Source organism: Bos indicus x Bos taurus, chromosome 13 (assembly GCF_003369695.1).
Source record: "Bos indicus x Bos taurus breed Angus x Brahman F1 hybrid chromosome 13, Bos_hybrid_MaternalHap_v2.0, whole genome shotgun sequence".
Taxonomy (NCBI): Eukaryota; Metazoa; Chordata; class Mammalia; order Artiodactyla; family Bovidae; genus Bos; species Bos indicus x Bos taurus.
The window spans coordinates 31433639-31457111 of record NC_040088.1 but is presented as its reverse complement, the minus strand read 5'-3'; the positions used below and the strand labels follow the sequence as shown (position 1 = coordinate 31457111).

Here is a 23473-nt window from a genome sequence, read left to right as displayed (position 1 = left end):
ATGCTGTCAGCTCTTTCTGGTTATAAGGTCTTACGTGGCACACTGAGCTTAGTAAGGGGAAGGGCCTTATTAGTAAGAGCTTGCTAGCATCACCAGGATAACGTGACAGTTTATAAACACTGTCTTCACAAGAGTGGATTTTAATCTGCTCCTGCTTCATACTGCTCTCCTCTTGACCCCCCACCATTTCTTTGGAACTATATGTCATAATATGCTCAAAGAGGGCATTTATTTCTGTGCAAATCTAGAAGACACTTGGCTGCAAAAGGAAAGAGAAGCATTAAGTAGTTAGCAGGGAGGCCTGGCGTGCTGCGATTTATGGGGTCACAAAGAGTCGGACACGACTGAACAACTGAACTGAAGTAGTTATAAGCTTCATTTTTTCCCTTAAGCAAGAGTAAAAGTAAAAATTTTATATTTTAAATATTTTTAATATATATATTTTATATTAACAAAGTGCTATAGAACTGGCCTTGAAGTAAGAAGGTGTCTGGCTGTGAGCATGTTTGCTGGGATTTGAGAGGCTGAGGCCTGGATGCCGAGAAATGGGAACCAAGATGAGAAAATAAACAGAAAGTCAGTTACAGGGAGAACTGTCCACAGGTGCAGAAAGGGAATCAGACCAAGGGTCTGGTCAGAGGGGAGGTGGGAGAACTATTTCCCACAAAAGATGAGGAATCCATAGCCATCTCTGTGCTGATGTGACTAGTTCAAGTGGTGAGTGCCACCAAGCTGAATTTTAGTCCAGGCCTGTCCCAGTGAATCTTGTGTATTGTTAAATAAAACGCATGTAAAGGAGCCCTTGCCATGCTGTGTCACTGACATTGTTATCCTTCAGCAAGTACATGGTTCCCTTCCTCCTCTGCTTGACACCTTCTTTGTCAGTAGATTTCTTGAGTTGGAATGTCTCCCTACAGACAGCCCTGTTTTCATGTAGTCATGTGCCAAGGTTAAGAAAGTTCAACCTGGCTATTTTCCCCATTAAGACTGAGAAGTGCTTCTTGACCCAGTTTGTTTCTTTACATCAGGCCATGTGGCTTGAAAGGCACAGGCCGCTCACCTCTTTCACTGAGTTTACCACACCAATTTAGCCTATGACATTTTTGTCCCAGACCTCCTTTCCTCCCAGTATTTTCCGTTATACTTTTAACTGATCTAGTCACAACCTGCTCCATGGAAATTATCATGGTAACACTACATCGTATATGGTGTTTGCTGTGTGCCAGACACTGTTCCAAGCACCTTGTTTACATATATTAACTCAGTTAATCATCACAGCCACCCTGCAAGGTAGGTTCTATAGTGAACCCAAGGTCACATAGCTAGTGAATGCTGGTGCTGAGGTTTAAACCCACAGAACCTGGCTTAAGAAGTCAGTTCTCTTAACCTGTTACACAGTGCTGCCTCCCAGTTGAATCATAAACCCATATGGCTTTTCTTTCATGTAGGTAATTATCAGCATTGTAACTGGTCTCCCAGGCTGTCACGCCAGTGAACTCTGTGCTTTTCTGGTCACTCTGCATAAGGAATATGGCAGGTTAGTATGGCTACTGCCTTTGCTTTGGGGAAAGGGGTTCTATGCTTGCTGCCTATGCACTGGGAAACCTTCAGCATCCACTGACCTTTGGTGTAATTGATATTGGCACGGTGATCATCTATCCATTTGTTTAACACATTTATACTGAGTACTTTCTGTATGCGAGACACTGTTCTAAGTATAGGGGACAAATGTACAAAACAGACTAGAAAACAGGTGGTATCTCTGCCTTCATGGAGCTTGTATTCTAGTTTTGGAAGATAGGCAATTAACCAGTTAAGAAAAATAGTACGTTAGCTAGTGAAAAATGCTGTGGAGAAAATAAAGCTGAGAAGGCTATAGGAGAGCTGAGCTGGGGGACTGATTCCAGTTTTAATTGGGTACTCAGGGAAGTGGCTCAGACGATAAAGAGTCTGCCAGCAGTGTGGGAGACCTGGGTTCGATCCCTGGGTTGGAACGATCCCCTGGAGAAGGAACTGGCAACCCACTCCAGTATTCTTGCCTGGAAAAATCCCATGGATGGAGGAGCCTGGCAGGCTACAGTCCATGGGATCGCAGAGAGTCAGACATGACTGAGCGACTTCACTTTATTCGCTCACTCAGGGAAGACCTCACTGAAAAGGTGACATTTGAGCAAAGGCCTGACAATATAAAGGGATGAACCTCTGGATATCTGGGCAAGAGACCTGTTCCAGCAAGACCGGCATGGGCAAAGGCCTGGGAATTGTCACCAGGTTGGTTAGAACTTGAGAGCTGGTGGATGTGATCTTTCCATGGCCACAAAGGGACTGCATGAGTTTAGGTGGAACTGGGACATACTGGTTTAGATAAAATTGGAGAAATCATTCACCCATGTCTTCCATTTGGCTGACAGATTGCTAAACAAACCTTGCTGACTGAACCAGGCTTTTAATATCTAGTCAGTCTTCCTCAAAGTAAGCCTGCAGGAGACCATATAGAAGAACTGAGAAGACTGAAATCACCTAGGAGTTTGGGACTTTAGAGTGGGAGATTGTGGGGGTTGGGAAGATGAGTTTTAGAGAGATAATGGGGAAATATTAGACCTCCTTCATAAGTACTCAATAGCTAACTAGCTCCTTCCTCATTTCCATTGCTTATGTTCTGTAAACAATCTGAATGCTTCTCCTTACCCATTATTATTTTTATTTTTTGGCTGTGCCATGCAGTTTGTGGGATCTCAGTTCCCCAACCAGGGATTGAACCTGGGCCACTACAGTGACAGTACCAAATCCTAACCACTAGGCCACCAGGAAACTTCCCCCACCCCTTCATTCCTTATTCTTGGCAAGAATTTTACTGCAAAGTGGACTGAAACTATTTTTCTGAACGGCTCTTCAGAAACTGACTGCCTGTTCAGGAGTCTTTCTCAACTCTGAAACCTGTTGATCATGTGCTTATCTGACCTTTCTCCCTATGACAGAGCATTTTGTGCCAAAAGCTCCAATAGAAGTGATTTCGGGGTACAGGGCTCCACACCCAGCCAGTTCCCTCTACCTGTTTCTGGTAGTATTGCTTTCTCCTGTATGGGTTCACGAGACCAAGTCTGTGGAGTACTAGTTACATTTGAATCCACTGGCAGAACCTATGGGTCAGGCCCTCATGCTGAGATTATACTTTCCATTTCCAGGTGGATGGTATACCGTCAAGTCATGGACAGCTCCGAATGTTTTCATGCTGCCCACTTCCAGAGATACCTTTCCAGTGCCCTGGAGGCCCAACAGAACCGCTCTGCCCGCCAGTCAGCCTATGTCCGCAAGAAGACCAGACTACTGGTGGTATTACAAGGGTGAGCCCTGGAAGTATTTTGGAAATAGTGGGGTAGTGTGGTGACCTTGCCATTATTTCATGTGTGGTTGACTTGGGGCACAGAATAAACTCCACATATGCACGAGAAGTGTCTAGTGTCTTTAGCAAGCAGGAACCGCTGTGGCCATCCTGTGGCCCAGAGTGACTGGTGAAGATGACACGCAAGTTTCAAGTTTGGCTTCAACGTCACATATCCTCAAAAGGCAAAGAACTGGGGAGGAGGTTTTCTGGGCAAGATTCTTTGATAATTCTTCTAACAGTAGTGGTCCCTAAGCCTTTTCGTTTGCCACCGAAGCAAGCAAGCTTCAGCTTTTTCAGTCCTCCTCCTGTGGAGTTGCAGACAGTCCCCACGCTCTAGTCTCAAGCCCCATCCACAAAGTGGCTAGGAAGGAGGAAGCAGGTGCGTCGTCCCCTGGGCCCGCAGGAGAACATGCCAGATCAGGAAAACATGGGCTGTGCTCTTCACTGCTGTCATTATAGTTGGTAATAAAGAAGCTTTTGGCAGTTCTCACAAAGTGCTTTTGTGCTGTGCTGTGGTGTTTTGTTTTGTGCTCATAATAATTAGTATTTGCAACTGGCTAATTGTTTCCAGTAAAGAATAGGCCCAGTTCCAAAGCCCTATTTGGTCTCTTGGATGTGATGGTAAGAATTGGAGGAAAGCCAGGCCAGTGGTGCTGCAGGAGGCAAACAGGAATGTGTCCCCTGCCAGGCCATCTTTTCTCTTATTTAGATCTTGTTCTTATATCTGCTTTGGGCTTCCCTTCTGTTGACTCTACTTGTGGGCTTAGGTTGTGGAAGCCACAGAGCAGGAAAGCTAGAAACCACTTGTTTTCCATCATCTCTAATAATCGAAAAAATAGGTTGGCCCAGTTTCATCACCTCCTGCCACCTTTCCAGAGTTGAATGTCAGTGGGGGTATGGACCTGGAGTCAAATTTGGTACCTTGACATCGTATAGCTGAGGTCATTTCCATCTTCTATTACTTTAGAGAGTATTTTTGACTCCCCGTCTCTGACTGTACAAGTCTGCATAAGTGCCAGCTGTCCTGGCTGCTCTGGACTTCAGTGACAGTGTATGGCCAACCCACTTGTACTCTCAGAACCAGCAGTTGCCCAGTCACAGCCCCAGTACACTAGGAACATCCGATGGATTTCCTGCTGTGTTGCTCTGTATGACAGTGTTCTTACAGATGGGGCCCATTCCCCTGAGGCTCAGCAGGGAACACATGACAGACTCAGTGTAGCATATCCATCTCCTTGGAGCTGGACCTTTAAGCTCAATATTGAGGTGAGGGGACACCCCAGAGGCTTCTCAAGTTGAGAATTTTATTTCTTGAATATGGCCTTTATTTTGATTTATAGAATTCTGTGCCATCGGGCAGAGTTTTTTCTTGCCCCTATAGTGGCCTGGTCCCATTCTACTTACTGCTGCAGGTAAGCAGTGATGTTGAGCTTTGACACCAAGTGGAGTATTAGGTTGTTGTTTTAAAAATTGAATTAATGTATTTTTAAATGATAAAATTTTAGAAATGGGGGACAGATTAGTGGCTGCCAGGAACTGGGGATGGGAGTGGAGAGTGAGGGGGAGGTAGGTATGGTTATAAAAGGGCAACATGGAGGGAGCTTTGTGGTGTGAAACTGTTTAGTATCTTTACTATGGTAGAGGAGCCTGCACAGGTGACAGAACTGTATGGAACTGAATACATACACAAATAAGTAGAACTGTAAAAATCTGAGTCTTAAAAAGTTAATTTTAAGGAATTTGAGGGACTGTGTTAGTTTATACTCTAGAATATTATAAAAATCATTCTTTATCTACATTTAAGACAAAGTATCTCTCAAAACAAAAATTGAATTAATGTAAAATGAGGCAAAATTGCAGGCTTAAATTACAAATGTGAAATAGAGCCCAAAAGACACTTGTATGGAATATCTGTTGTTTTAGAAGAAAGGTAAAGTCCTGCTGGGCTTTTTTTGTTTTTAAATAAAGAAAATACTGACAAGAAAGAGGCAACATGAAGAGTTAGGTTTTTGCATTCATCATGCAGTTTGGGCAGTTCAGCCAAAGTGGCCAGGTACAGACTCAGAAGCTGGATCACTATGCTCCCTGAAATGAAAGACTTATTAAAGAAAACAGACCAATGCAGGAGCTCTTAACTTGATGAGAAAATACCAAGTCCTGCCCCAGAGCCCCAGGGTCACCTGCAGGCTTCTCTGAAGTGGGTGGGCAGTAGAGTTCTTCCTTCCACTCACTCCTGCACAGTTAGAACTAGTGGAACTCGGAAGTACAGAAACACTGTAAACTGCAGGGGCTCTAAGTCATGAGGTGACTTGACCCCAAGGAGGCCTGTTGCTCTCTCCTCTTTTGGTTTCCTTCTACCCTTGCTCCACTTAGCCACTCAGCAAGCATTCCCCTCTTCTCCCACTCTGAAGCTCCAGTCCAGTAAACTTAACTACTCCCTTTTTTCCCCCTAGCTACACAGATGTTATTGATGTTGTCCAGGCTCTGCAGACCCATCCAGACTCAAATGTCAAGTCCTGCTTCACCATTGGTACCATCACAGTGTGTGTGGAGCCGCTGAGCTGCTACATGGAGCACAGGTACGTACTTAGGACCACCTCCAGCCCACAGGATGTGGTGTGTTTAAATGTACAGAAAGCTATTTACCTCCCACCTACCAGTAGGCGACGCATTTTTATGTGTTTGTCTTTTGAAATGCATCAGTTTACCCTCGTGGTGTTTCTGTTTTTCAGTTGCTAAGTCATGTCTGACTCTGCAACCCTGTGGACTGCAGCATGTCAGGCTCCTCTGTCCTCCAGTGTCTCCCATTTACTCAGATTCATGTCCATTGAATCAGTGTTGCTATCTAACCATCTCTTCCTCTCCCACCCCCTTCTCCTTTTCCCTTCAGTCTTTCCCAGCATCAGGGTCTTTTCCAATGAGTCAGCTCTTCATATCAGGTGGCCAGAATATTAAGAGCTTCAGCTTCAGCATCAGTCCTTCCAATGAGTATTCAGGGCTGATTTCCTATAGAATTGACTGGTTTGATCTCCTTGCAGTCCACAGATTCTCAAGGGTCTTCTCCAGCACCACAATTTGAAAACGTCAGTTCTTTGGCATTCAGCCTTCTTTAAATTCCAGCTCTCACATCCCTACATGACTACTGGAAAAACCATAGTTTTGATCATACAGACCTTGGTTGGCAGAGTGACGTCTGTTTTTTAATACACTGTCTAGGTTTGTTATAACCTACCTTGCAAGGAGCAAGCATCTTTTAATTTCATAACTAGAGTTGCTATCTGCAGTGATTTTGGAGTCCAAGAAAATAAAATATGTCACTGCTTCCACTTTTTCCCCATCTATTTGCCATGAAGTGGTGGGACTGTATGCCTTGATCTTAGTTTTGCATGTTGATTTTCAAGCCAGCTTTTTTACTCTCCGTATGGACTGGCATCTTCTCACCACTTTTCTTTGTGCACTAATAAGTCACCCTTCTAGGATAGTGGGACTTGAAATAAATTCTCCCAGAAAAGAAGAATACCCATGGCAGGCTTTTCTTTTCTTCTTTACTGCAGGGAAGGGGCCTTCTGTAATAAGGCACTTGGAGTACCTCACAGATACTTTTTCATGTGGTTAAGCCATCTTAAAGCATCTTACCTCAGTTAATGACATTCATTCTCACTACTAACAAATGAACTTTTTTTTCCTACTTTGGAAATAATATGACAACAACAAAGAAAATTGGGTAATAATTCACCCATAATCTCACTAACTCAATGTAATATTATAATTTTTGTGAAGTCCTTTTTTATCTTTTATATGCATACTTTTTTTAACAGTTGTGATGTACATAAAGCTTTATATCTTTCTTAGGTTAACATATAAACATATTATGTAAGTGAACATATATCAGTCAGTCAGTTCAGTCGCTCAGTCATGTCCAACTCTTTGCGACTCCATGAACCTCAGCACGCCAGGCCTCCCTGTCCATCACCAACTCCTGGAGTCCACCCAAACCCATGTCCATTGAGTCAATGATGCCATCTGCCTCATCCTGCCCTCAATCTTTCCCAGCTGCGGTTCATGGGGTCACAAAGAGTCCGACACGACTGAGCGACTGAACTGAACTGATGATCAATTTTATTACTCTGTATTCCCATTCCCAAATTGCTTTCTGAGTGGGTTTTATAGTTTATACTGCCTCAGTGGTATCTAGAATTATTTATTTCATCATCAGAGAAGCCCCCACTGAGAAGTTTCAGACATTACATTTTCCCTTTGTAGAGCTGTTTGGAGGGCTCCCCTGTTAGCTCAGCTGGTGAAGAATCCACCTGCAATGCAGGAGACCCCAGTTCAATTCCTGGGTCAGGAAGAACCCCTGGAGAAAGGATAGGCTACCCACTCTAGTATTCTTGGGCTTCCCTGGTAGCTCAGTCGGTATAAAATCTGCCTGCAGTGTGGGAGACCTGGGTTTGATCCCTGGTCCAGGGAAGATCCCCTGGAGGCGGGCATGGCAACCCACTCCAGTGTTCTTGCCTGGAGAATCCCTGTGGACAGAGGAGCCTGGCAGGCTGCAGTCCATGGGGTCACAGAGTTGGACACGACAGAGTGACTAAGCACAGCACACATATCACAGACTTGTTTGGGGCTTCCCTGGTGGCTCAGACAGTAAAGAATCTACCTGCAGTGTGGGAGACATGGGTTCAGTCCCTGGGTGGAGAAGATCCTCTAGAGAAGAGAATGAGAAGGAACTGGCTACCTACTCCAGTATTCTTGCCTTTAGAATTCCAAGGACAGAGGCTGCAAAGTTTCCTTTCTCTGTAGCCTTTAGTAGAATATTTCTAAGAATGTATCCAAGATATGTTATCATGTGGTTTTTCTGATTAGTCCATATATTATTAATCATCTCCTGGCAACTGATTGATCTATCCTTAGATCTTCATCTGAAAAAGCTTCCTTCTTATTTGAGTCCTAAGTTGATATCTTTACACTTCTCATAGAAATTACATTAAAAATTACTACCCTAATTGTCTTAAGTGATCCTAAGAAATGTCTTTACCATTCTCCCTTCTCATTAGCTCTGCTTTCTCTAGGTTCTGCTTTCTCATTAAAAAAAAAAAAGAAAAGCTATTTTTCCTTCTACCTCAAGGTAGGTTATTGTAGTGAATTCTGAGCATCACCATTGTACTTGAGAATGCTGTGTGGACTCTTATATGCCACTTTTTCTACCATCCATGCCTCTTCTTTTTCTCAAGTTTTTAGTTAAAGATGAATCAAGCAGAAAGAGGTCTAACATGGGACTGGACACTATCAGAGATACTAACATAGAAAGGTAGGAAAAGATAGTAATAAGCAAAGAACTAGACAAATACTGTTCTATACCATCAAGAAAAAATTAAGAAGAAGAAAAACTAATAGAGTGGCGTGGGAAGAGTTCAAGGAAGAAGTGTTAAAGGTCTGGGGAAATGGGAAGGTGGGATCTTCCTGTAGTAATGAAAATGTTTCTAAAATGAAATTGTGGCAGTGTTTGCACAGCTCTGTAAATTTACTAAAAAAAAAACACAAAACATTGGATCATACACTTTAAATGAGTGAATTTTGTGCTATGCTGATTATATCTCAATAAAACTGTTAATTGGAAACAATCAGGGACTTCCCCATGGCTCAATGGTAAGGAATCCACTTGCCAGTGCTAGAGACATTGGTTCAATCCCTGATCCAGGAAGATCTTATATGCCGCAGGGCAACTAAGCCTGTGCTCTGGAGGCAGTGAGTCACACCACTGAGCCCACATGCTGCAGCTGCTAAAGCCAATGTGCTCTAGAGCCTGTACTCCACAGCAACTTTTCCCTAGTTGCAATGAGCAGAGAGAAGCCTGCTCATTGCAACTAGGGAAAAGCCCTCACAGCAACAAAGACCCAGCACAGCCAAAATATAAATTAAAAAAAAAAAACTCATTGCACATCGAGTCAGAGGTTACTGATTCAATCCGTGGTTGGGGAACTTTTCCCTAGTTGCAATGAGCAGAGAGAAGCCTGCTCATTGCAACTAGGGAAAAGCCCACACAGCAACAAAAACCCAGCACAGCCAAAATATAAATTAAAAAAAAAAACTCATTGCACATCGAGTTAGAGGTTACTGATTCAATCCGTGGTTGGGGAACTTTTCCCTAGTTGCAATGAGCAGAGAGAAGCCTGCTCATTGCAACTAGGGAAAAGCCTGCACAGCAACAAAGACCCAGCACAGCCAAAATATAAATTAAAAAAAAAAAAGCTCACTGCACATCGAGTCAGAGGTTACTGATTCAATCTGTGGTTGGGGAACTAGGGTCCTGCATGCCCTGTGATGTGGCAAAAAAAAAAAAAAAAGACTAGAACGTTATTAAATAACATTAACCTCATTCCATTAAGAAAAGAATTAGGGTGGGAGGGAGGTTCAAGAGACAAGAGGAAGGGGAAATATGTATACTTATGGCTGATTCACAATCGTCATATGGCAGAAATTGTAAAGCATTTATCCTCCAATTAAAAATTTAAAAAGCAGTAACACATTTACTTAAGAAAGTCTAAAATGAATTGAAAAAGGTAGTCATATACAAAAACATAGAACACTTTACTAATTGTAAAATTTTAAAAATAGTTGGTAAATTTCTTTAATTTCTGATATAAAACTTAAAGATAGAACTATTAAAGTAAATATAACATGGACTTCCTTGGTGGCGCAGTGGATAAGAATCCACCTGCCAACACAGAGAACACTGGTTCAATCCCTGGTCTGGAGATTCCACATTCCACAGAGTGACTAATCCTATGTGCCACAACTACTGAACCTGCACTCTAGAGCCCACGAGCAGCAACTGCTGAGCTTTCATGCTGCAACTACTGAGTCTTGTATGCCTTGGAGCCCATGATCCACAAGAGAAGGCTCCTCAATGAGAAGCCACCTCAGTGAGAAGCCACGCACCACGACAAAGTGTGTAACCCCCACTCACCGCAGCTAGAGAAAGTCCACGAAAAGCCACAAAGACCTAGTGCATTCAGAAAATAAATATAACAAAACATGCTAATGGATACACAATACATATATGTATTTATTAAAGTATTATTAAATGACAGAAGTAGTAAAAAGATTAAGTGACCAGTGTTAAGCCCATACATTTGTAAAAAGTCCAGGAATTCCCTGGAAGTCCAAGAAACCTAGATGTCCATCAACGGATGAATGAATAAAGAAGTTGTGGTACATATACACAATGGAATATTACTCAGCCATAAAAAGGAATGGATTTGAGTCACTTCTAGTGAGGTAGATGAACCTAGAGCCTGTTATACAGAATGAAACGGGCAGTGAGAGTGCCGAACCTGTGGCCTGGGTTCGATCCCTGGTCAGGGAACTAAGATCCCAACAGCTGCATGTCACGGTCAAAAAAAGAAAGAAAAGAAATCCTTATAAGGCCAACTGTGGTAGATTAAAATTCTGGCCATACATTAAAATGTGTATATTATCATATGTGAAACAAATCACCAGTCCAGGTTTGATGCATGATACAGGATGCTCGGGGCTGGTGCACTGGAATGACCCAGAGGGATGGTTTGGGGAGGGAGGTGGGAGGGGGGTTCAGGATGGGGAACACATGTACACCTGTGGTGGATTCATGTCAGTGTATGGCAGAACCAATACAATATTGTAATTAGCCACCAATTAAAATAAATAAATTTATATTAAAAATTCTGGGCATAGCAAAAGCAGCCCTTCCCATCAGGACTTAAGTTGAATCTACTTTTCACCGTTTGAATCTTGGCTCAGGCATTGTGACTTGGCTTTGGCCAATGGGTCCTCAAGAAGCATGAAACAAGCCAAGGCTTGAAAAGCATTTTACACTTTGGGGCTTGCCCTCTCTTGCTTCTGGGAGTTAAGAACCACCATCTGAAGAGGCTGTTGGAGGGTGAAAGACCATGTAGATAGAGAGCCCCAGCCATCCATTCCTACCATCTAGACCAAGACCACTGTTGGGCCTGTGAGTGAGACCATCTTAAAGAGTCATCACCCCCCCTAAGCTATACCCAGGCTGAAACAACTGCCCATTCAACCTATAGAATCATGAGAAATAATAAATCATCCTTATTTTAAGCCACTTAGTTTTGGGGTGATTTACTATGTTGCAACTTGTGTAGGAAAATAGGTACTTTCATATACTTTTTTCCCCCATACTGTTGATAGGAATGTAAAATGATTTAATCTCTTTGGAGTCAAATATGGGCATTCCATTGCTAGAATTTTATTATACAGTCATATTTTTAGAAATGTGCAAAGATATATATGTCTATATAGGAGTATTTGTTTCAGGCTGAATTTTTATTTTTTATTTATATATTTTTTTAAAGTTGTGAGTTTAAATTTTATTCAGGGTCTTAACTGAGGACTATAGTCCAGGACACAGGTCTGAGGAATTCAGGCAGAATTATTAATTCTGAACTGTAGAGCCCACTCCAGCATGTTTAGTTGGGGAGGAATTTACTAATGGACAAAATAGCTTGAAAAGCCCCTGGGAGGGTCAGACTGTATTGATGAGGCATCCAGGTGGAACACTCAAACTTCAGTAGCGCTGCCCCAGTGAGATCCCCCTCGGGCTGTCTGAGGCTATCTCAGTCACTTCTTCCACCAGAAAATGGAGTCTGCTTCCAATACATCCCCTCATTCACTGTGTTCTTTGCCACTTGGAGTCTCATTGGTAAAACTTAGGTCATATGCTTATACCAGATGGCAGGAATGGCCAGAAAAGCAGTTTTCTGCCATTTATTTGAAGGACAGGCTTCCTCAATCCAAGTCTGGGAAAAGTGTTTAGAAGGTATGGGCAGTCTGAAATATAATAGATGTGCTCTACGGTGTTCAAGACAATAATGTTAATAATATCAAATGGAAATAACCCAAATGCTCATTAGTAAGTGACTGGTTCAATTTGAGGATATTCATATAATGGAAGCAGGTGGCACAGTGGTAAAGAATCTGCCTACCAGTGCAGGAGACACAAGAGATGCAGATTTGATCCCTGAGTTGGGAAGATGCCCTGGAGAAAGAAATGGCAACCCACTCCAGTATTCTTGCCTGGAAAATCCCATGGACAGAGAAGCCTGGCAGGGTATAGCCCATGGGGTCACAAAAATTCAGACACAACTTAGTGAATGAGCATGTGTAATGGAATACTATGCAGGCATTTTTTTAAATTAGGTAGATTTTATGTACTGATATGGAAAATGCCCATAATACTTTGTGAAGTGAGAAAAGAAAATTACCAAAACAATATGTATTCTTTAAATGTCTATATGACTAAACATAGAAAATATCTGGAACAATACATCCCAAACTGTGAATAGTGGTTTCTTCTGGGAAATGGTTAGTTCCTTGGGGGCAGATGTTAGATGATGTGTAAAACATTTGATATTTTATAGTACCATGTATATTGCTTCTTTTAATATAACAGCTTTATTGAAATGTAATACACATATCATAAAATTCACTGTTTTAAAATGTCCCTTCCAGTCACTTCCCATTTCTTTTTTTTCCCAATCCCTGGCAACTAGTCTACTTTCTGTTTCTGTGGATATGCTTATTCTGGATATGTTTGTATATGTTGCCTTTTGTGCCTGGCTTCTTTCAAGGTTCATCCATGCTGTGGCATGTGTCAGTGTTTCATTCCTTTTTATGGACAAATACGCCATTGTATAGATATATCACATCTTTTTTATCCACTCATCAGTTGATGGACATTAGAGTTTTTTACATTTGGCTATCATAAATATACTGCTATGAATGTTTATGTTTAAGTTTTAATATGGTCATATGTTTTTCTCTTCTCCTGGGTAGAATTGTTGGGTCATATACTAACTATTTAACTTTTGGAGGAACTACAAACTGTTATCCAAAGCCATTGCACCATTTGCATCCTCACCAGCAATATATGAGGGTTCCCATTTCTCCACGTCTGTCTTCAGTGATATTACAGTTTTAGGGGCTTTCCTAGTGGTCCAGTTAAGAATCTGCCTTGTAATGCAAAAGAAAGAGGAGGAAAAAAATATATTACAGTTTAGGAAGGAGGATGATATGTATAGAAGGAAAGGAATTGAGCTGTCATTTGTTTTCTGCTGTTTTTTAGACACTGTGATGCTTTACCTCTTTCAGTCCTCAAAATCCCTTTAAGTATTTTGGGAGGCATTTAAGGTAAGCATCATTACCATGTTTTACCATGAGGAAGCTGATGCTCAGAAAAGTTAAATAATTTCCCGAATGCCACATCCATGGCATGTACACAGTCAGTCGTGATATGGGGTGGGAAGTACTATAATAAAAAATCCATGTAATTTTACAAGAATTGTTAAAAACAGTGATATCTCAATGAGAAGTTGTATAAATGTGCAAGTCCGTGTGTTGAGTATTTTCTTTGCAGCTCTTTAAAGTGAGTAACTTAATGACCCTCTAACCTGTCAGAGGTTTAAAATACGAGCTTCCAACCTGTAACTGGATAAGATGCATGGAGAGGGAGCATTGCTCAACTTCGTCTCAGATGCTACTGGTATGAATTGCTGTGCACTGCTGCAGGAAAGCAAGCAGGACACTGAGAATGGCTTTTAAGGCATATACTGTAAAGTCACAGGAACATCATCGAAAAACCTACAAATAATAAATGCTGGAGAAGATGTGGAGAAAAGGGAACCCTCTTACACTGTTGGTGGGAATGTAAATTGACACAGCCACAATGGAGAACAGTTTGGAAATTTCTTTTAAAAACTAGGGATAAAACCTACCATGTCATCCAGCAATCCCACTACTGGGCATATACCCTGAGAAAGCCATTCTAAAAGACATGTACCCCAGTGTTCATTGCAGTACTGTTTATAGAAGGCAGGTCATGGAAGCAATCTAGCTGTTCATTGATAGATGAATGGATAAAGCCGTTGTGGTACATATATACAATGGAATACTATTCAGCCATAAAAAGGAATGAATTTGAGTCAGTTCCTAGTGAAGTGAATGAACCCAGAGCCTGTTATACAGAGTTAAGTAAGTCAGAAAGAGGCAAATGTCGTACATTAACGCCTATATTGGAAACCTAGAAAAATGGTCTTGATGAACCTGTTTGTAGGACAGCAGTAGAGACAAAGACATGAAGAACAGACTTGTGGACACAGTGAGGGAGGCAGAGAGGGAGGTGAATTGAGAGAGTAGCACTGAAGCATATGTAAAATAGATAGCCAGTGAGAATTTGCTGCATGACACAGGAAGCTCAAGCCAGTGCTCTGTGACAGCCTAGAGGGGTGGGATGGGGTGGGAGGGAGTTTCAAGAGGGAGGGGTCATATATATACCAATGGCTGATTCATGTTGATGCATGGTAGGAACCAACACAACATTGTAACAGTTATTCTCCAATTATAAATAAATTTAAAAAGTTACAGACACTTACTTGAGGGGACAGACATTTTCTAAGAATGCATTTGTGGACTTTCCTGGTGGTCCAGTGGTTAAGAATCTGCCAGTGCAGAGGACATGGATTCAATCCCTGGTCTGGAAAGTTTCCACATGCTGTGGGGCAACTAAGCCTGAGCACTGCAGCTACTGAAGCCCAAGTGCCCTATAGCCCGTGCTGTGCAACAAGAGAAGCCACTGCAATGAGAAGCCAGCACACTGCAACTAGAGAGTAGCCTCTACTCACCACAACTAAAGAAAGCCTGTGCATAGCAATGAAGACCCAGCACAGCCAAAAATAAATACTTTTTTTAAAGAATACATTTGCTCTGCAGCTGACCCTTCAGTGGACTATGAGTACAGTGAAGTCAGTGAGCTCTGTTCTTGGGAGACTCAAGTGAGGATCTCTCTCTCTTTGTTCTGGGGCTCCTAACCTTATTCAGAGCACATCGGGGTTCCTCTGTGGAATTCTTTAGAAACCGTGAAGGAATCAGGCAGGTGAACTAGATCCACAGCCCAAAGTTATACTTACCCAAGTGGCTCACTCATCCACGAAATTTGGTTCCAAATGGTGTGTGTCTGAGCATTGTCAAAAATCAAATTAAAAATGAAGATTTGCCACCACCAAGGAAATTGCAAGAGAAGAACTCCCCTAAGTGTTTTGAACAGCATTGATACCTGCCAACTAGACAAGCAACAATTCAGAGGGTGACTTCAGCAAACATCTTACTTGCAGGGGTAGACAGCACAGGAGCTTTGTGGTGTTAAACAAACCTGGGCCCCTGTGTAAACCCTCCCATTTCCTAGCTGCAGGTAGAACCTTCGGAGAAGGCAATGGCACCCCACTCCAGTACTTCTGCCTGGAAAATCCCATGGATGGAGGAGCCTGGTAGGCTGTAGTCCATGGGGTCGCTAGAGTCGGACACGACTAAGCGACTTCACTTTCACTTTTCACTTTCATGCATTGGAGAAGGAAATGGCAACCCACTCCAGTGTTCTTGCTTGGAGAATCCCAGGGACGGGGAAGCCTGGTGGGCTGCCGTCTATGGGGTCGCACAGAGTCAGACACGACTGACGTGACTTAGCAGCAGCAGCAGCAGGTAGGACCTTGGGCCAAGTGCTTAGCTTGCTTAGCCACCATGAACCCACTGTTTGCAGCTTTTAAGTACCCAAGGCACAGGGTGGATGTGAGAATAAAATTGTATGTGTGAACTGCTTGCCCAGTGCCCAGTCAAAGCCTTTGATCAAAGATAGCTCTTTTCATTAGTATTGGCTTTCTTCACCAAGAAGAGCACTGTGGTGTTTTAGAAGTTTTAAAACACTAAGAATATTGAGTTTTTCTCTGGAGCTTACTACAGAGCTACAGTTGTTAACTCATACTTTGAATTAGTCTATTAGTCTATCCTCAATCTATTCAGTCAGTCTCCTACATTTCATTCACCATTCGAGCTTAGAATAAGGTTAAAGGGTGCGGGGTCTTCTGTGGTGGTCCGGTGGTTAAGAATCCTCCTTGTAATGTAATGTAATCCTCCTTGTAATGCAGGTTTGACCCCTGACCCATGAACTAAGATCCCACATGTTGTGGGGCATCTAAGCCTGTGTGCCACAGCTAGAGAGTCTGCATGCCATAATGAAAGATCCCGCTTGACACAACTAACACCAGACACAGCCAAATAAATAAACAAATGCTTTTTAAAAAAGATGAAAGGGGAACCTGGATTTAGTTGTGCACATAACAGGAAATATGGCAACTTTGTTGTTGAAGGCCCTTGGCAGAATTAGGCAAGTGTAATTTTTCTCATTTTCCCTTGAAAGTTTCCCTGTACTAACAGGACAGTATCTCTCCAGGGTAAAAGAAAAAGACCAATCTCTCTTTCTCCATTTCCTATAGTCTTGGTAGTTGAACAGGGATCTCCTGTTCAACATTCCACCAAGAGTTGGCCATGTTGGGACTTTTTTAGGGTTTCTGGCTTAGGGAACTCTGGTTCAAAACTATGAATACCTTTTGTATAACCATAGCTATCCTTAATGTTCAGTGTTACCTGCCAGTTGCCCCACTGAGTAAGCCATTTTATATGTTAGTGATAGTCAAAATTTTGCGAGAAATCAGTGAAAATTGAGATTAATTGTTTTAAATATTTGTTTTCTCTCCGTAGATTCCTGTTTCCTAAATTTCTTGACCAGTGTTCGCAAGGTAAGCAATGTGCTCTACATCCTGCTTGCATGCCTTTCAAAGTCTGTTTAGATGCAACAGACTTTTCTTCATGTTCCCACCTACCATTCTGAAATCTAAAACAAAACTGATCCAGGGAGAACTGGGGCATTTTTTGCTGTTATCTTATTTGAGAGGTGGATTTCTTCTAAGAGTTTGTCTCAATGATAATAAATTGCCATGTCAACACCTCTTTTGAGCTGCGCTTAACTCTGCCCTCCATTCCAACTAATGTCAGTTGACTGAATAAGTATTCCTAGCCTGCGAATCAGCAAGATTTTGATGCATTTCTCCTGTCCCATGAGTGCAGAGTATGGCCCAGTAGAACCTTCTCCTTTAACCCTCTGCTGCATACACTGAGATTTTCCACATCTGCTTATATATAGAAAAATCCACCTATCTTTAGGTTGTACTCAACCTTGCATTGTCGTACCATCTTGCAGTCTGGAAGCAGCACTTTTTAGTCAGATTAGCTTTAGTGGCTGGAAACCCAGAGTAAATTCTAAATTTCCTACAGTAGTGATAAAATGCTTATTGTTGTCAGAAGACCTGGGGTCTGGGCTTCCTGAAGCAGCCCAGCAAGTAGAAATCAGATGGAAGAAAATAACTCAGTGTCCCCAGCACAGTTCTGCCCTGCTGATCCCATTGCCAGTCTACAGGGAATGGGGACCACAGAGCATTAGCAGAGCTGTTGTCTTGGGAAAGAGCTGAGCTGGAGGCTGTGCAGAGCAGGAGACTGGGTCACTGGAGAGAAGAATTTACGTGTTTGGCTGCTGCACTGAGGAGTCTCAAGTCCAGCTTTTTAGAGGCCCTTGTTGCTTTTTAGGCACTGCTCCCTAAAAGCAGAGTTGAATGGAGGTTAGCTGGGTCTATCCACAGTGTCCACCCAAGGTAGATCAAAGAGATTTTTGAGGGGCTGGGTCAATAGGATGTGGGAACAGGCTGGATGGAGGACATTGAAACAAGACATATCTGGAATGACTTCTAGGTTTCTAGCTTGGGAGATTGGGAAAGTTGATGGTACATATCCTTGAAATAGACTACATAGGAAAAAACATAGGTCCAGGAGATAACCAAGGAGAGCTGTCTGGTCCTTTGATAAATGCTTGGAAGTCATCATCAGAGCCAAGGGTGTGGGCTATAGTCTGCCCCATGTCCACCACCTGATCACACGGTGTTTGCCACCCTAGTGCCACTTGGCTTCTTGACACTTTCTCCTTCAGTGGCCTTCTCCCTTTTTTGCATGTGGGAAAAGCGATCAGGCTGCCTTGGCAAAGAACCTTAGGGAAGTGCTCTATCTTTACCATCCATGAACCTGGGCCAATATTACAAGAGGATAGCCCTTTTAAAGCCAAGACAGGATGAGTTCTTTCTGGCATTTGGTAGGCATATTTCATTAAAAGAGCCTTCCAACTCATTGTTCAAAGGCAATGTATGTCAATTCTGTGCTTATATAAAGAAAGCTAGGGGGAATTCCCTGGTGGCCCAGTGGTTAGGACTTGGTGCTTTCACTACCACAGCCCAAATTCAATCCCTCGTCAGGGAACTTAAAAGAAAGCTAGGGATGTGATCAGATGTGGACAGGTGCCTTTGAGACCATATATGCTGTTTTCTGAAGTGCAAGGGGCTGGTTAAGTGGTAGTGCCTTAGTAAACATCTTCCCCTTACATCTGGGCACAGAGGACCCTATAGACTAATCTGACCTGGTTCACCATGAGCACTGGCCTTCTGGGAAAACAGGAGATAAGGGCAAGTATTTCTCCTCGGAGATTTAGTGCCTTTCTTAGAGGTGGAATCTGCCACCGGTAGACAAACATTTCATGTCCCCAGGGAGCATTTGCCTCCTTTGCTCCTGTTCATAAGTCAAGCTCTGATTCATTGCTTTTATAACAAGGGATTATTTTACAGTGAGAAAAGCACTGTATTGCAACCACAAAATGATGTGTATTACAGAAATCCAAGGATTAGGGAATAATCTCAGTGCTTAAACGATCAGCACAGCTCATTATAATGCTAGCTTTAAAGCAGAGAGCAGACATTTTGCTCCCATGATCTGCTTTTAGAAGTATCTATATGGTGGACGAAATGGCAACCCACTCCAGTATTCTTGCCTGGAGAATCCCAAGGATAGGGGAGCCTGGCTGGCTACAGTCCATGGGGTCGCCAAGAGTCGGGCACAACTTAGCAACTACACAGATATAGAAGACAAACTGGTGGTTACCAAAAGAGAGACAAAAGTGTGGTGGGACAAATTACGTGTATGGGATTAAGAAATTAAAAACTCCTATGTATAAACAGCAACAAGTTTATATTGTATCAGATAAAGAATTATAGCCTTTATTGTATAATAACATTCAATGGAGTATAATCTGTAAAAATACTGAATCACTGTGCTGTATACGTGAAACTAGTATAATATTGTAAATCTTCTATACTACAATTTAATAATTAAAAAATTATCAAAAAAGAAATATCTGTAGATTTTTGAGGTTTGATTTCTTCTAGGCTGCTGGAAGCCTTTAGCCAGACTGAGATGGTCAAACAGACCTCAGAGATGTTTCTCCCCTTTTGGGAATGGGCCAGGCCAGGCTGCCTGCTCACTCACAGCCCAGACTTGTGAGGCATTGGCTAAATCAGAGTATCCATTCCTTTGTACATAGCAGGAGGATGGCCCAAGCAGGATGAAACTGCCCACAATGGCCTCTTCACCTTGTGCTCCAGATAACTGCTGTACCTTGCCTTAATGATGGCATTTCCTCTTGGCAGGTAGCAGTTTGCATAGCTGGCCTAAGGAATGCTGGGGATAATCCTTTTGCTTGTTTCTCCATAAAGCAAAGCCCCTTTTCTATGTCCAATTCCTGACCTAGAATCCAAAGCCCACAGGGTTTGTCTACATGATACTAATGGGGAAACAGGACTTTGAGAAGGTGTCTGTCAGAGACTCAGACCCTAACTTTTTCTCAGGCAGGCCAAGCCTGTGCTTGTGATTCTGGTGCATGCCGCTCAGGTTGGCATGTTTGCAGTAGACTGACTCTTCAGTTTCTTTTGCCCAAGAAGATACTAAATAGAATCCAAGGGCCTTTGCAGAGATCTCTCGGCCTTTCCTGGCTCCTCACTGCAAGATACACCACAGCTATTCTTGTCTTCACCCTGGGACTTTCATGGACCCTTGCAGGAGCTGGCTCTCATAACTGCCCTCTCTGGAATGTGCTGACCCTTCTAGAACCCTACCTACTTCCCCACTGTGCCACATTCTGGGCCTGGCTGCCTAGTCTTGTCTTACTTAGTTTCCAGAGGCCCCAGCCACTTCCTGTAGCTGCACCAGGACATGGGGTTCTGGCAGTAAGCTCACCAGACTGTCCTCATTGCCTGCCCGCAGCCTCCAAAGTGACCTTTTTAATGGGAATGGGAGCACAGGCACTGCCAGTGTCACCTTTCTTAGGAGGCTTCTCTGACACTCTGACTGCAGATAGTCCATCTTAATGTTAAAGCTTATGACAAGGAAGCCATATGAGCAGCCTTTTTAAAACTGAATAAACAAAAAGTAGACATATTCTACATTTGAATTTCTAAGTCTTATGCTATTACCATATCTAAGCCATACATGAAAACCTAGGAGATAGAAGTTGTAAGTGTGGAAGAAGTTGTTAAGAAAATACGGTTTTGTATATTCGTGTATACTTGTATATGCATAGACCATCTGAGGAGACATACCCCAAATCCGCTTATTAGTGGTTGCCTCTGGGGAGAAGTAAGGTTCAGGGTGCCAGAGAAGGGAAGAAGAAACTTTATACTGAACCCTTTCATACCTTAATGAATTTTGTACCAAAATATGTATATCTAATCTTAGCTACCTTTTAAAATGGCTGTCTGATGAATGATACTTGCTCAGATTTGCAAGTGGGAAAATTTTTGGCATGTGGGTACCCACAGCTTAGTTGTTTAGGCAGCTGCCTCAGAGGTCAGGTTGCACATGCCTTTTATTATACTTAGTTCATTTATTCATCTGTTCAGCAAATCTTTATCCTATACCTTCTCTAACCCAGTCCTAAGGGATTAGGGAAGTCTTCTGGAAGGATGCTGTTTAAATTGTCTACAACCTGAAGTAGGAGTTGGTCCTTCAAAAAAGAAAGGAGGGAAAAGATAGTTCCAGACAGAAGAAACAGCAGGAAAGAAGACCTGATGGTGACTAGAGCCTTGAAGAAGTGCAGCATGCGGGTAGGTCAGACTGGCCAAAAAGTTTAGATATCAGCCTACAAGTAATTGGGATGCTGTAAATGTGTTAAGTGGGGAAATGATTTGATCAGATTTATGTTTTTGAAAGATTACTTTGACTACAGGAGAAAGAATGAATTGTAGTAAAGGAAGCCTGGAAGTGGAGAGAATGAGCACAGAGCTAGTAAAGAGCAGTGGTCTAAACTAGGCAAATGGTAGCAGGGACTGAGAGTGGAGGATGGACTATGGCGCAGGTTTGGGGAATTCAGCAGTCAGTGTGCCCTTACCAAGTGACCACTTGAATGTCAGGGGAAGCCACCGAGAAAACTCACCTTTGAATCCTCATAGGTCTCTCAAGCACTCTGCAGAGGCAGATGGGCTGTATTTGCCTAAGGCTGATTGACTTGCTGTGGAGCACTAACAGATACTTGAGAAGAGCAGGACTCATGTCTCTGAACCAAAAAGCCAATAGATTCCCAAACAGCTTGTTAAACACCCAGGAAGCAGATTCTGTACTCAGCAGTCAAGCCTTACTTCCTGACATTTACAATCTTAGACATATTGTATACCTTTTGTGTACATCATGCTAAATGCCGGGCTGGATGAATCACAAACTAGCATCAAGATTGCTGGGAAAAATATCAACAGCCTCAGCTATGAAGATGATACCATTTTAATGGCAGAAAATAAAGAGGAACTAAAGAGCCTCTGGATAAGGGTGAAAGAGGAGAATGAAAAAGCTGGCTTGAAACTCAACAGTTGAAAAAAAATCAAGATTGTGACAAATAGAAAGAGAAAAAGTGGAAAGAGTGACAGATTTTATTTTGGGGAAAAATTTTTATTTTTCAAAATCATTGTGGATGGTGACTGCAGCCATGAAATTAAAAGATGCTTACTCCTAGGAAAGAAAGCTATGACAAACCCAGATCACGTTTTAAAAAGTAGAGACATCACTCTGCCAACAAAGGTCTATATAGTCAAAGCTATGGTTTTTCCAGCAGTCATGTATGGATGTGAGAGTTGGACTATACAGAAGGCTGAATGCCAAAGAATTGATGTTTTTCTAATTGTGGTGCTGGAAAAGATCTTGACAGTCCGTTGGACTGTGAAGACATCCAACCCAGTCAGTCCTAAAGGAAATCGACCCTGAATATTCATTGGAAGGACTGATGCTGAAACTGAAGCTCCAGTACTTTGGCCACCTGCTGTGAAGAGTCAACTCAATGATGCTGGGAAAGATTGAAGGCAAGAGCAGAAGGGGACAACAGAGGATGAGATGGTTGCATGGCATCATCAATTCAATGGACATGAGTTTGAGCAAACTCTGGGAGATGGTGATGGACAGGAAAGCCTGGCATGCTGCAGTCCATGGAGTCACAAAAAGATGGATATGATTTAGCAACTGAACAATGACAACATACCCTTTGTGTATGCCTTGTCCCCATCGTAACACATGACCATTGACATGAATCTCCTAACCCCTGCTCCCTGGTTGTGAATGGAATATGGTTATGAGGTTAGAGTCAATCTTTAGAGTTTGGGAACACTTTTTAAGTATGATTGGTGAGAGGAAGTATCACTGACTTCTGCCCCAGACCAGAGGCAAAGGCCAAGGCCAGGGGTCCTGGAAGCTGCTTTCAAACTAGTGATAGCCACTCATCTAAACCATGGGCTCAGTAATCTAGGCTGGTGAGAGTCACGTGACTTAGCTTCCTGTGTGTTGCTGTGGCTAACTAAGGTCCACGTGCAGCAGCCATCCCTGTCCGTCTGAGGAATGGATCAGTCCAGTCTCCTTGATGTAGATGATGGTGCTAGTAGTAGTGTCAGGTTACATTTAATGAGTTCTTTCTTTCTGTAGCCTGTGATAAGCATTTCACTGCTAACCTGGAGGTGCATGTTCCCATCTAACAGAGGAGGATTTAGGGCTCAGAGAGAAAGTTGAGCAGCTTGCCTAATGTTACCTATGAATAATTAGTAGAACCCAGAATTCAAACTCAGATTTTCTTGACTCTAAAACTCATGCTTTCATCTTTATACTGTCTTTTTTTACAAATAAGAAGAAGATAAATAAAAATATAAATCATATTTTAAGCATTGCCCATGTTATTCAAAGGAGCTCTCCTAAGTTTAGAGAAAGGGAGACAGCAGGGTGGCATGAGGGGTGGATTGGACTGGTAAGGTATTAGAGAAGATCTTAAAGAAGAAGTAGGCTAGTGAACAAAGT

The 23473-nt window shown here is 42.5% G+C and overlaps 1 protein-coding gene across 3 annotated transcripts in view; it reads left to right on the top strand.

Annotated features, from left to right (window-relative positions):
- The window catches only part of C13H20orf194 (chromosome 13 C20orf194 homolog), a 173251-nt gene that overhangs the window by 127599 nt on the left and 22179 nt on the right, over window positions 1-23473 (top strand). For all 3 annotated transcript variants that reach the window (XM_027559349.1, XM_027559347.1, XM_027559346.1), the window contains 4 exons: window positions 1449-1537; window positions 3186-3344; window positions 5839-5964; window positions 16979-17016. In XM_027559349.1, coding sequence (XP_027415150.1) covers window positions 1449-1537; window positions 3186-3344; window positions 5839-5964; window positions 16979-17016 — 412 coding nt within the window. The remainder of the gene's footprint in view (window positions 1-1448; window positions 1538-3185; window positions 3345-5838; window positions 5965-16978; window positions 17017-23473) is intronic.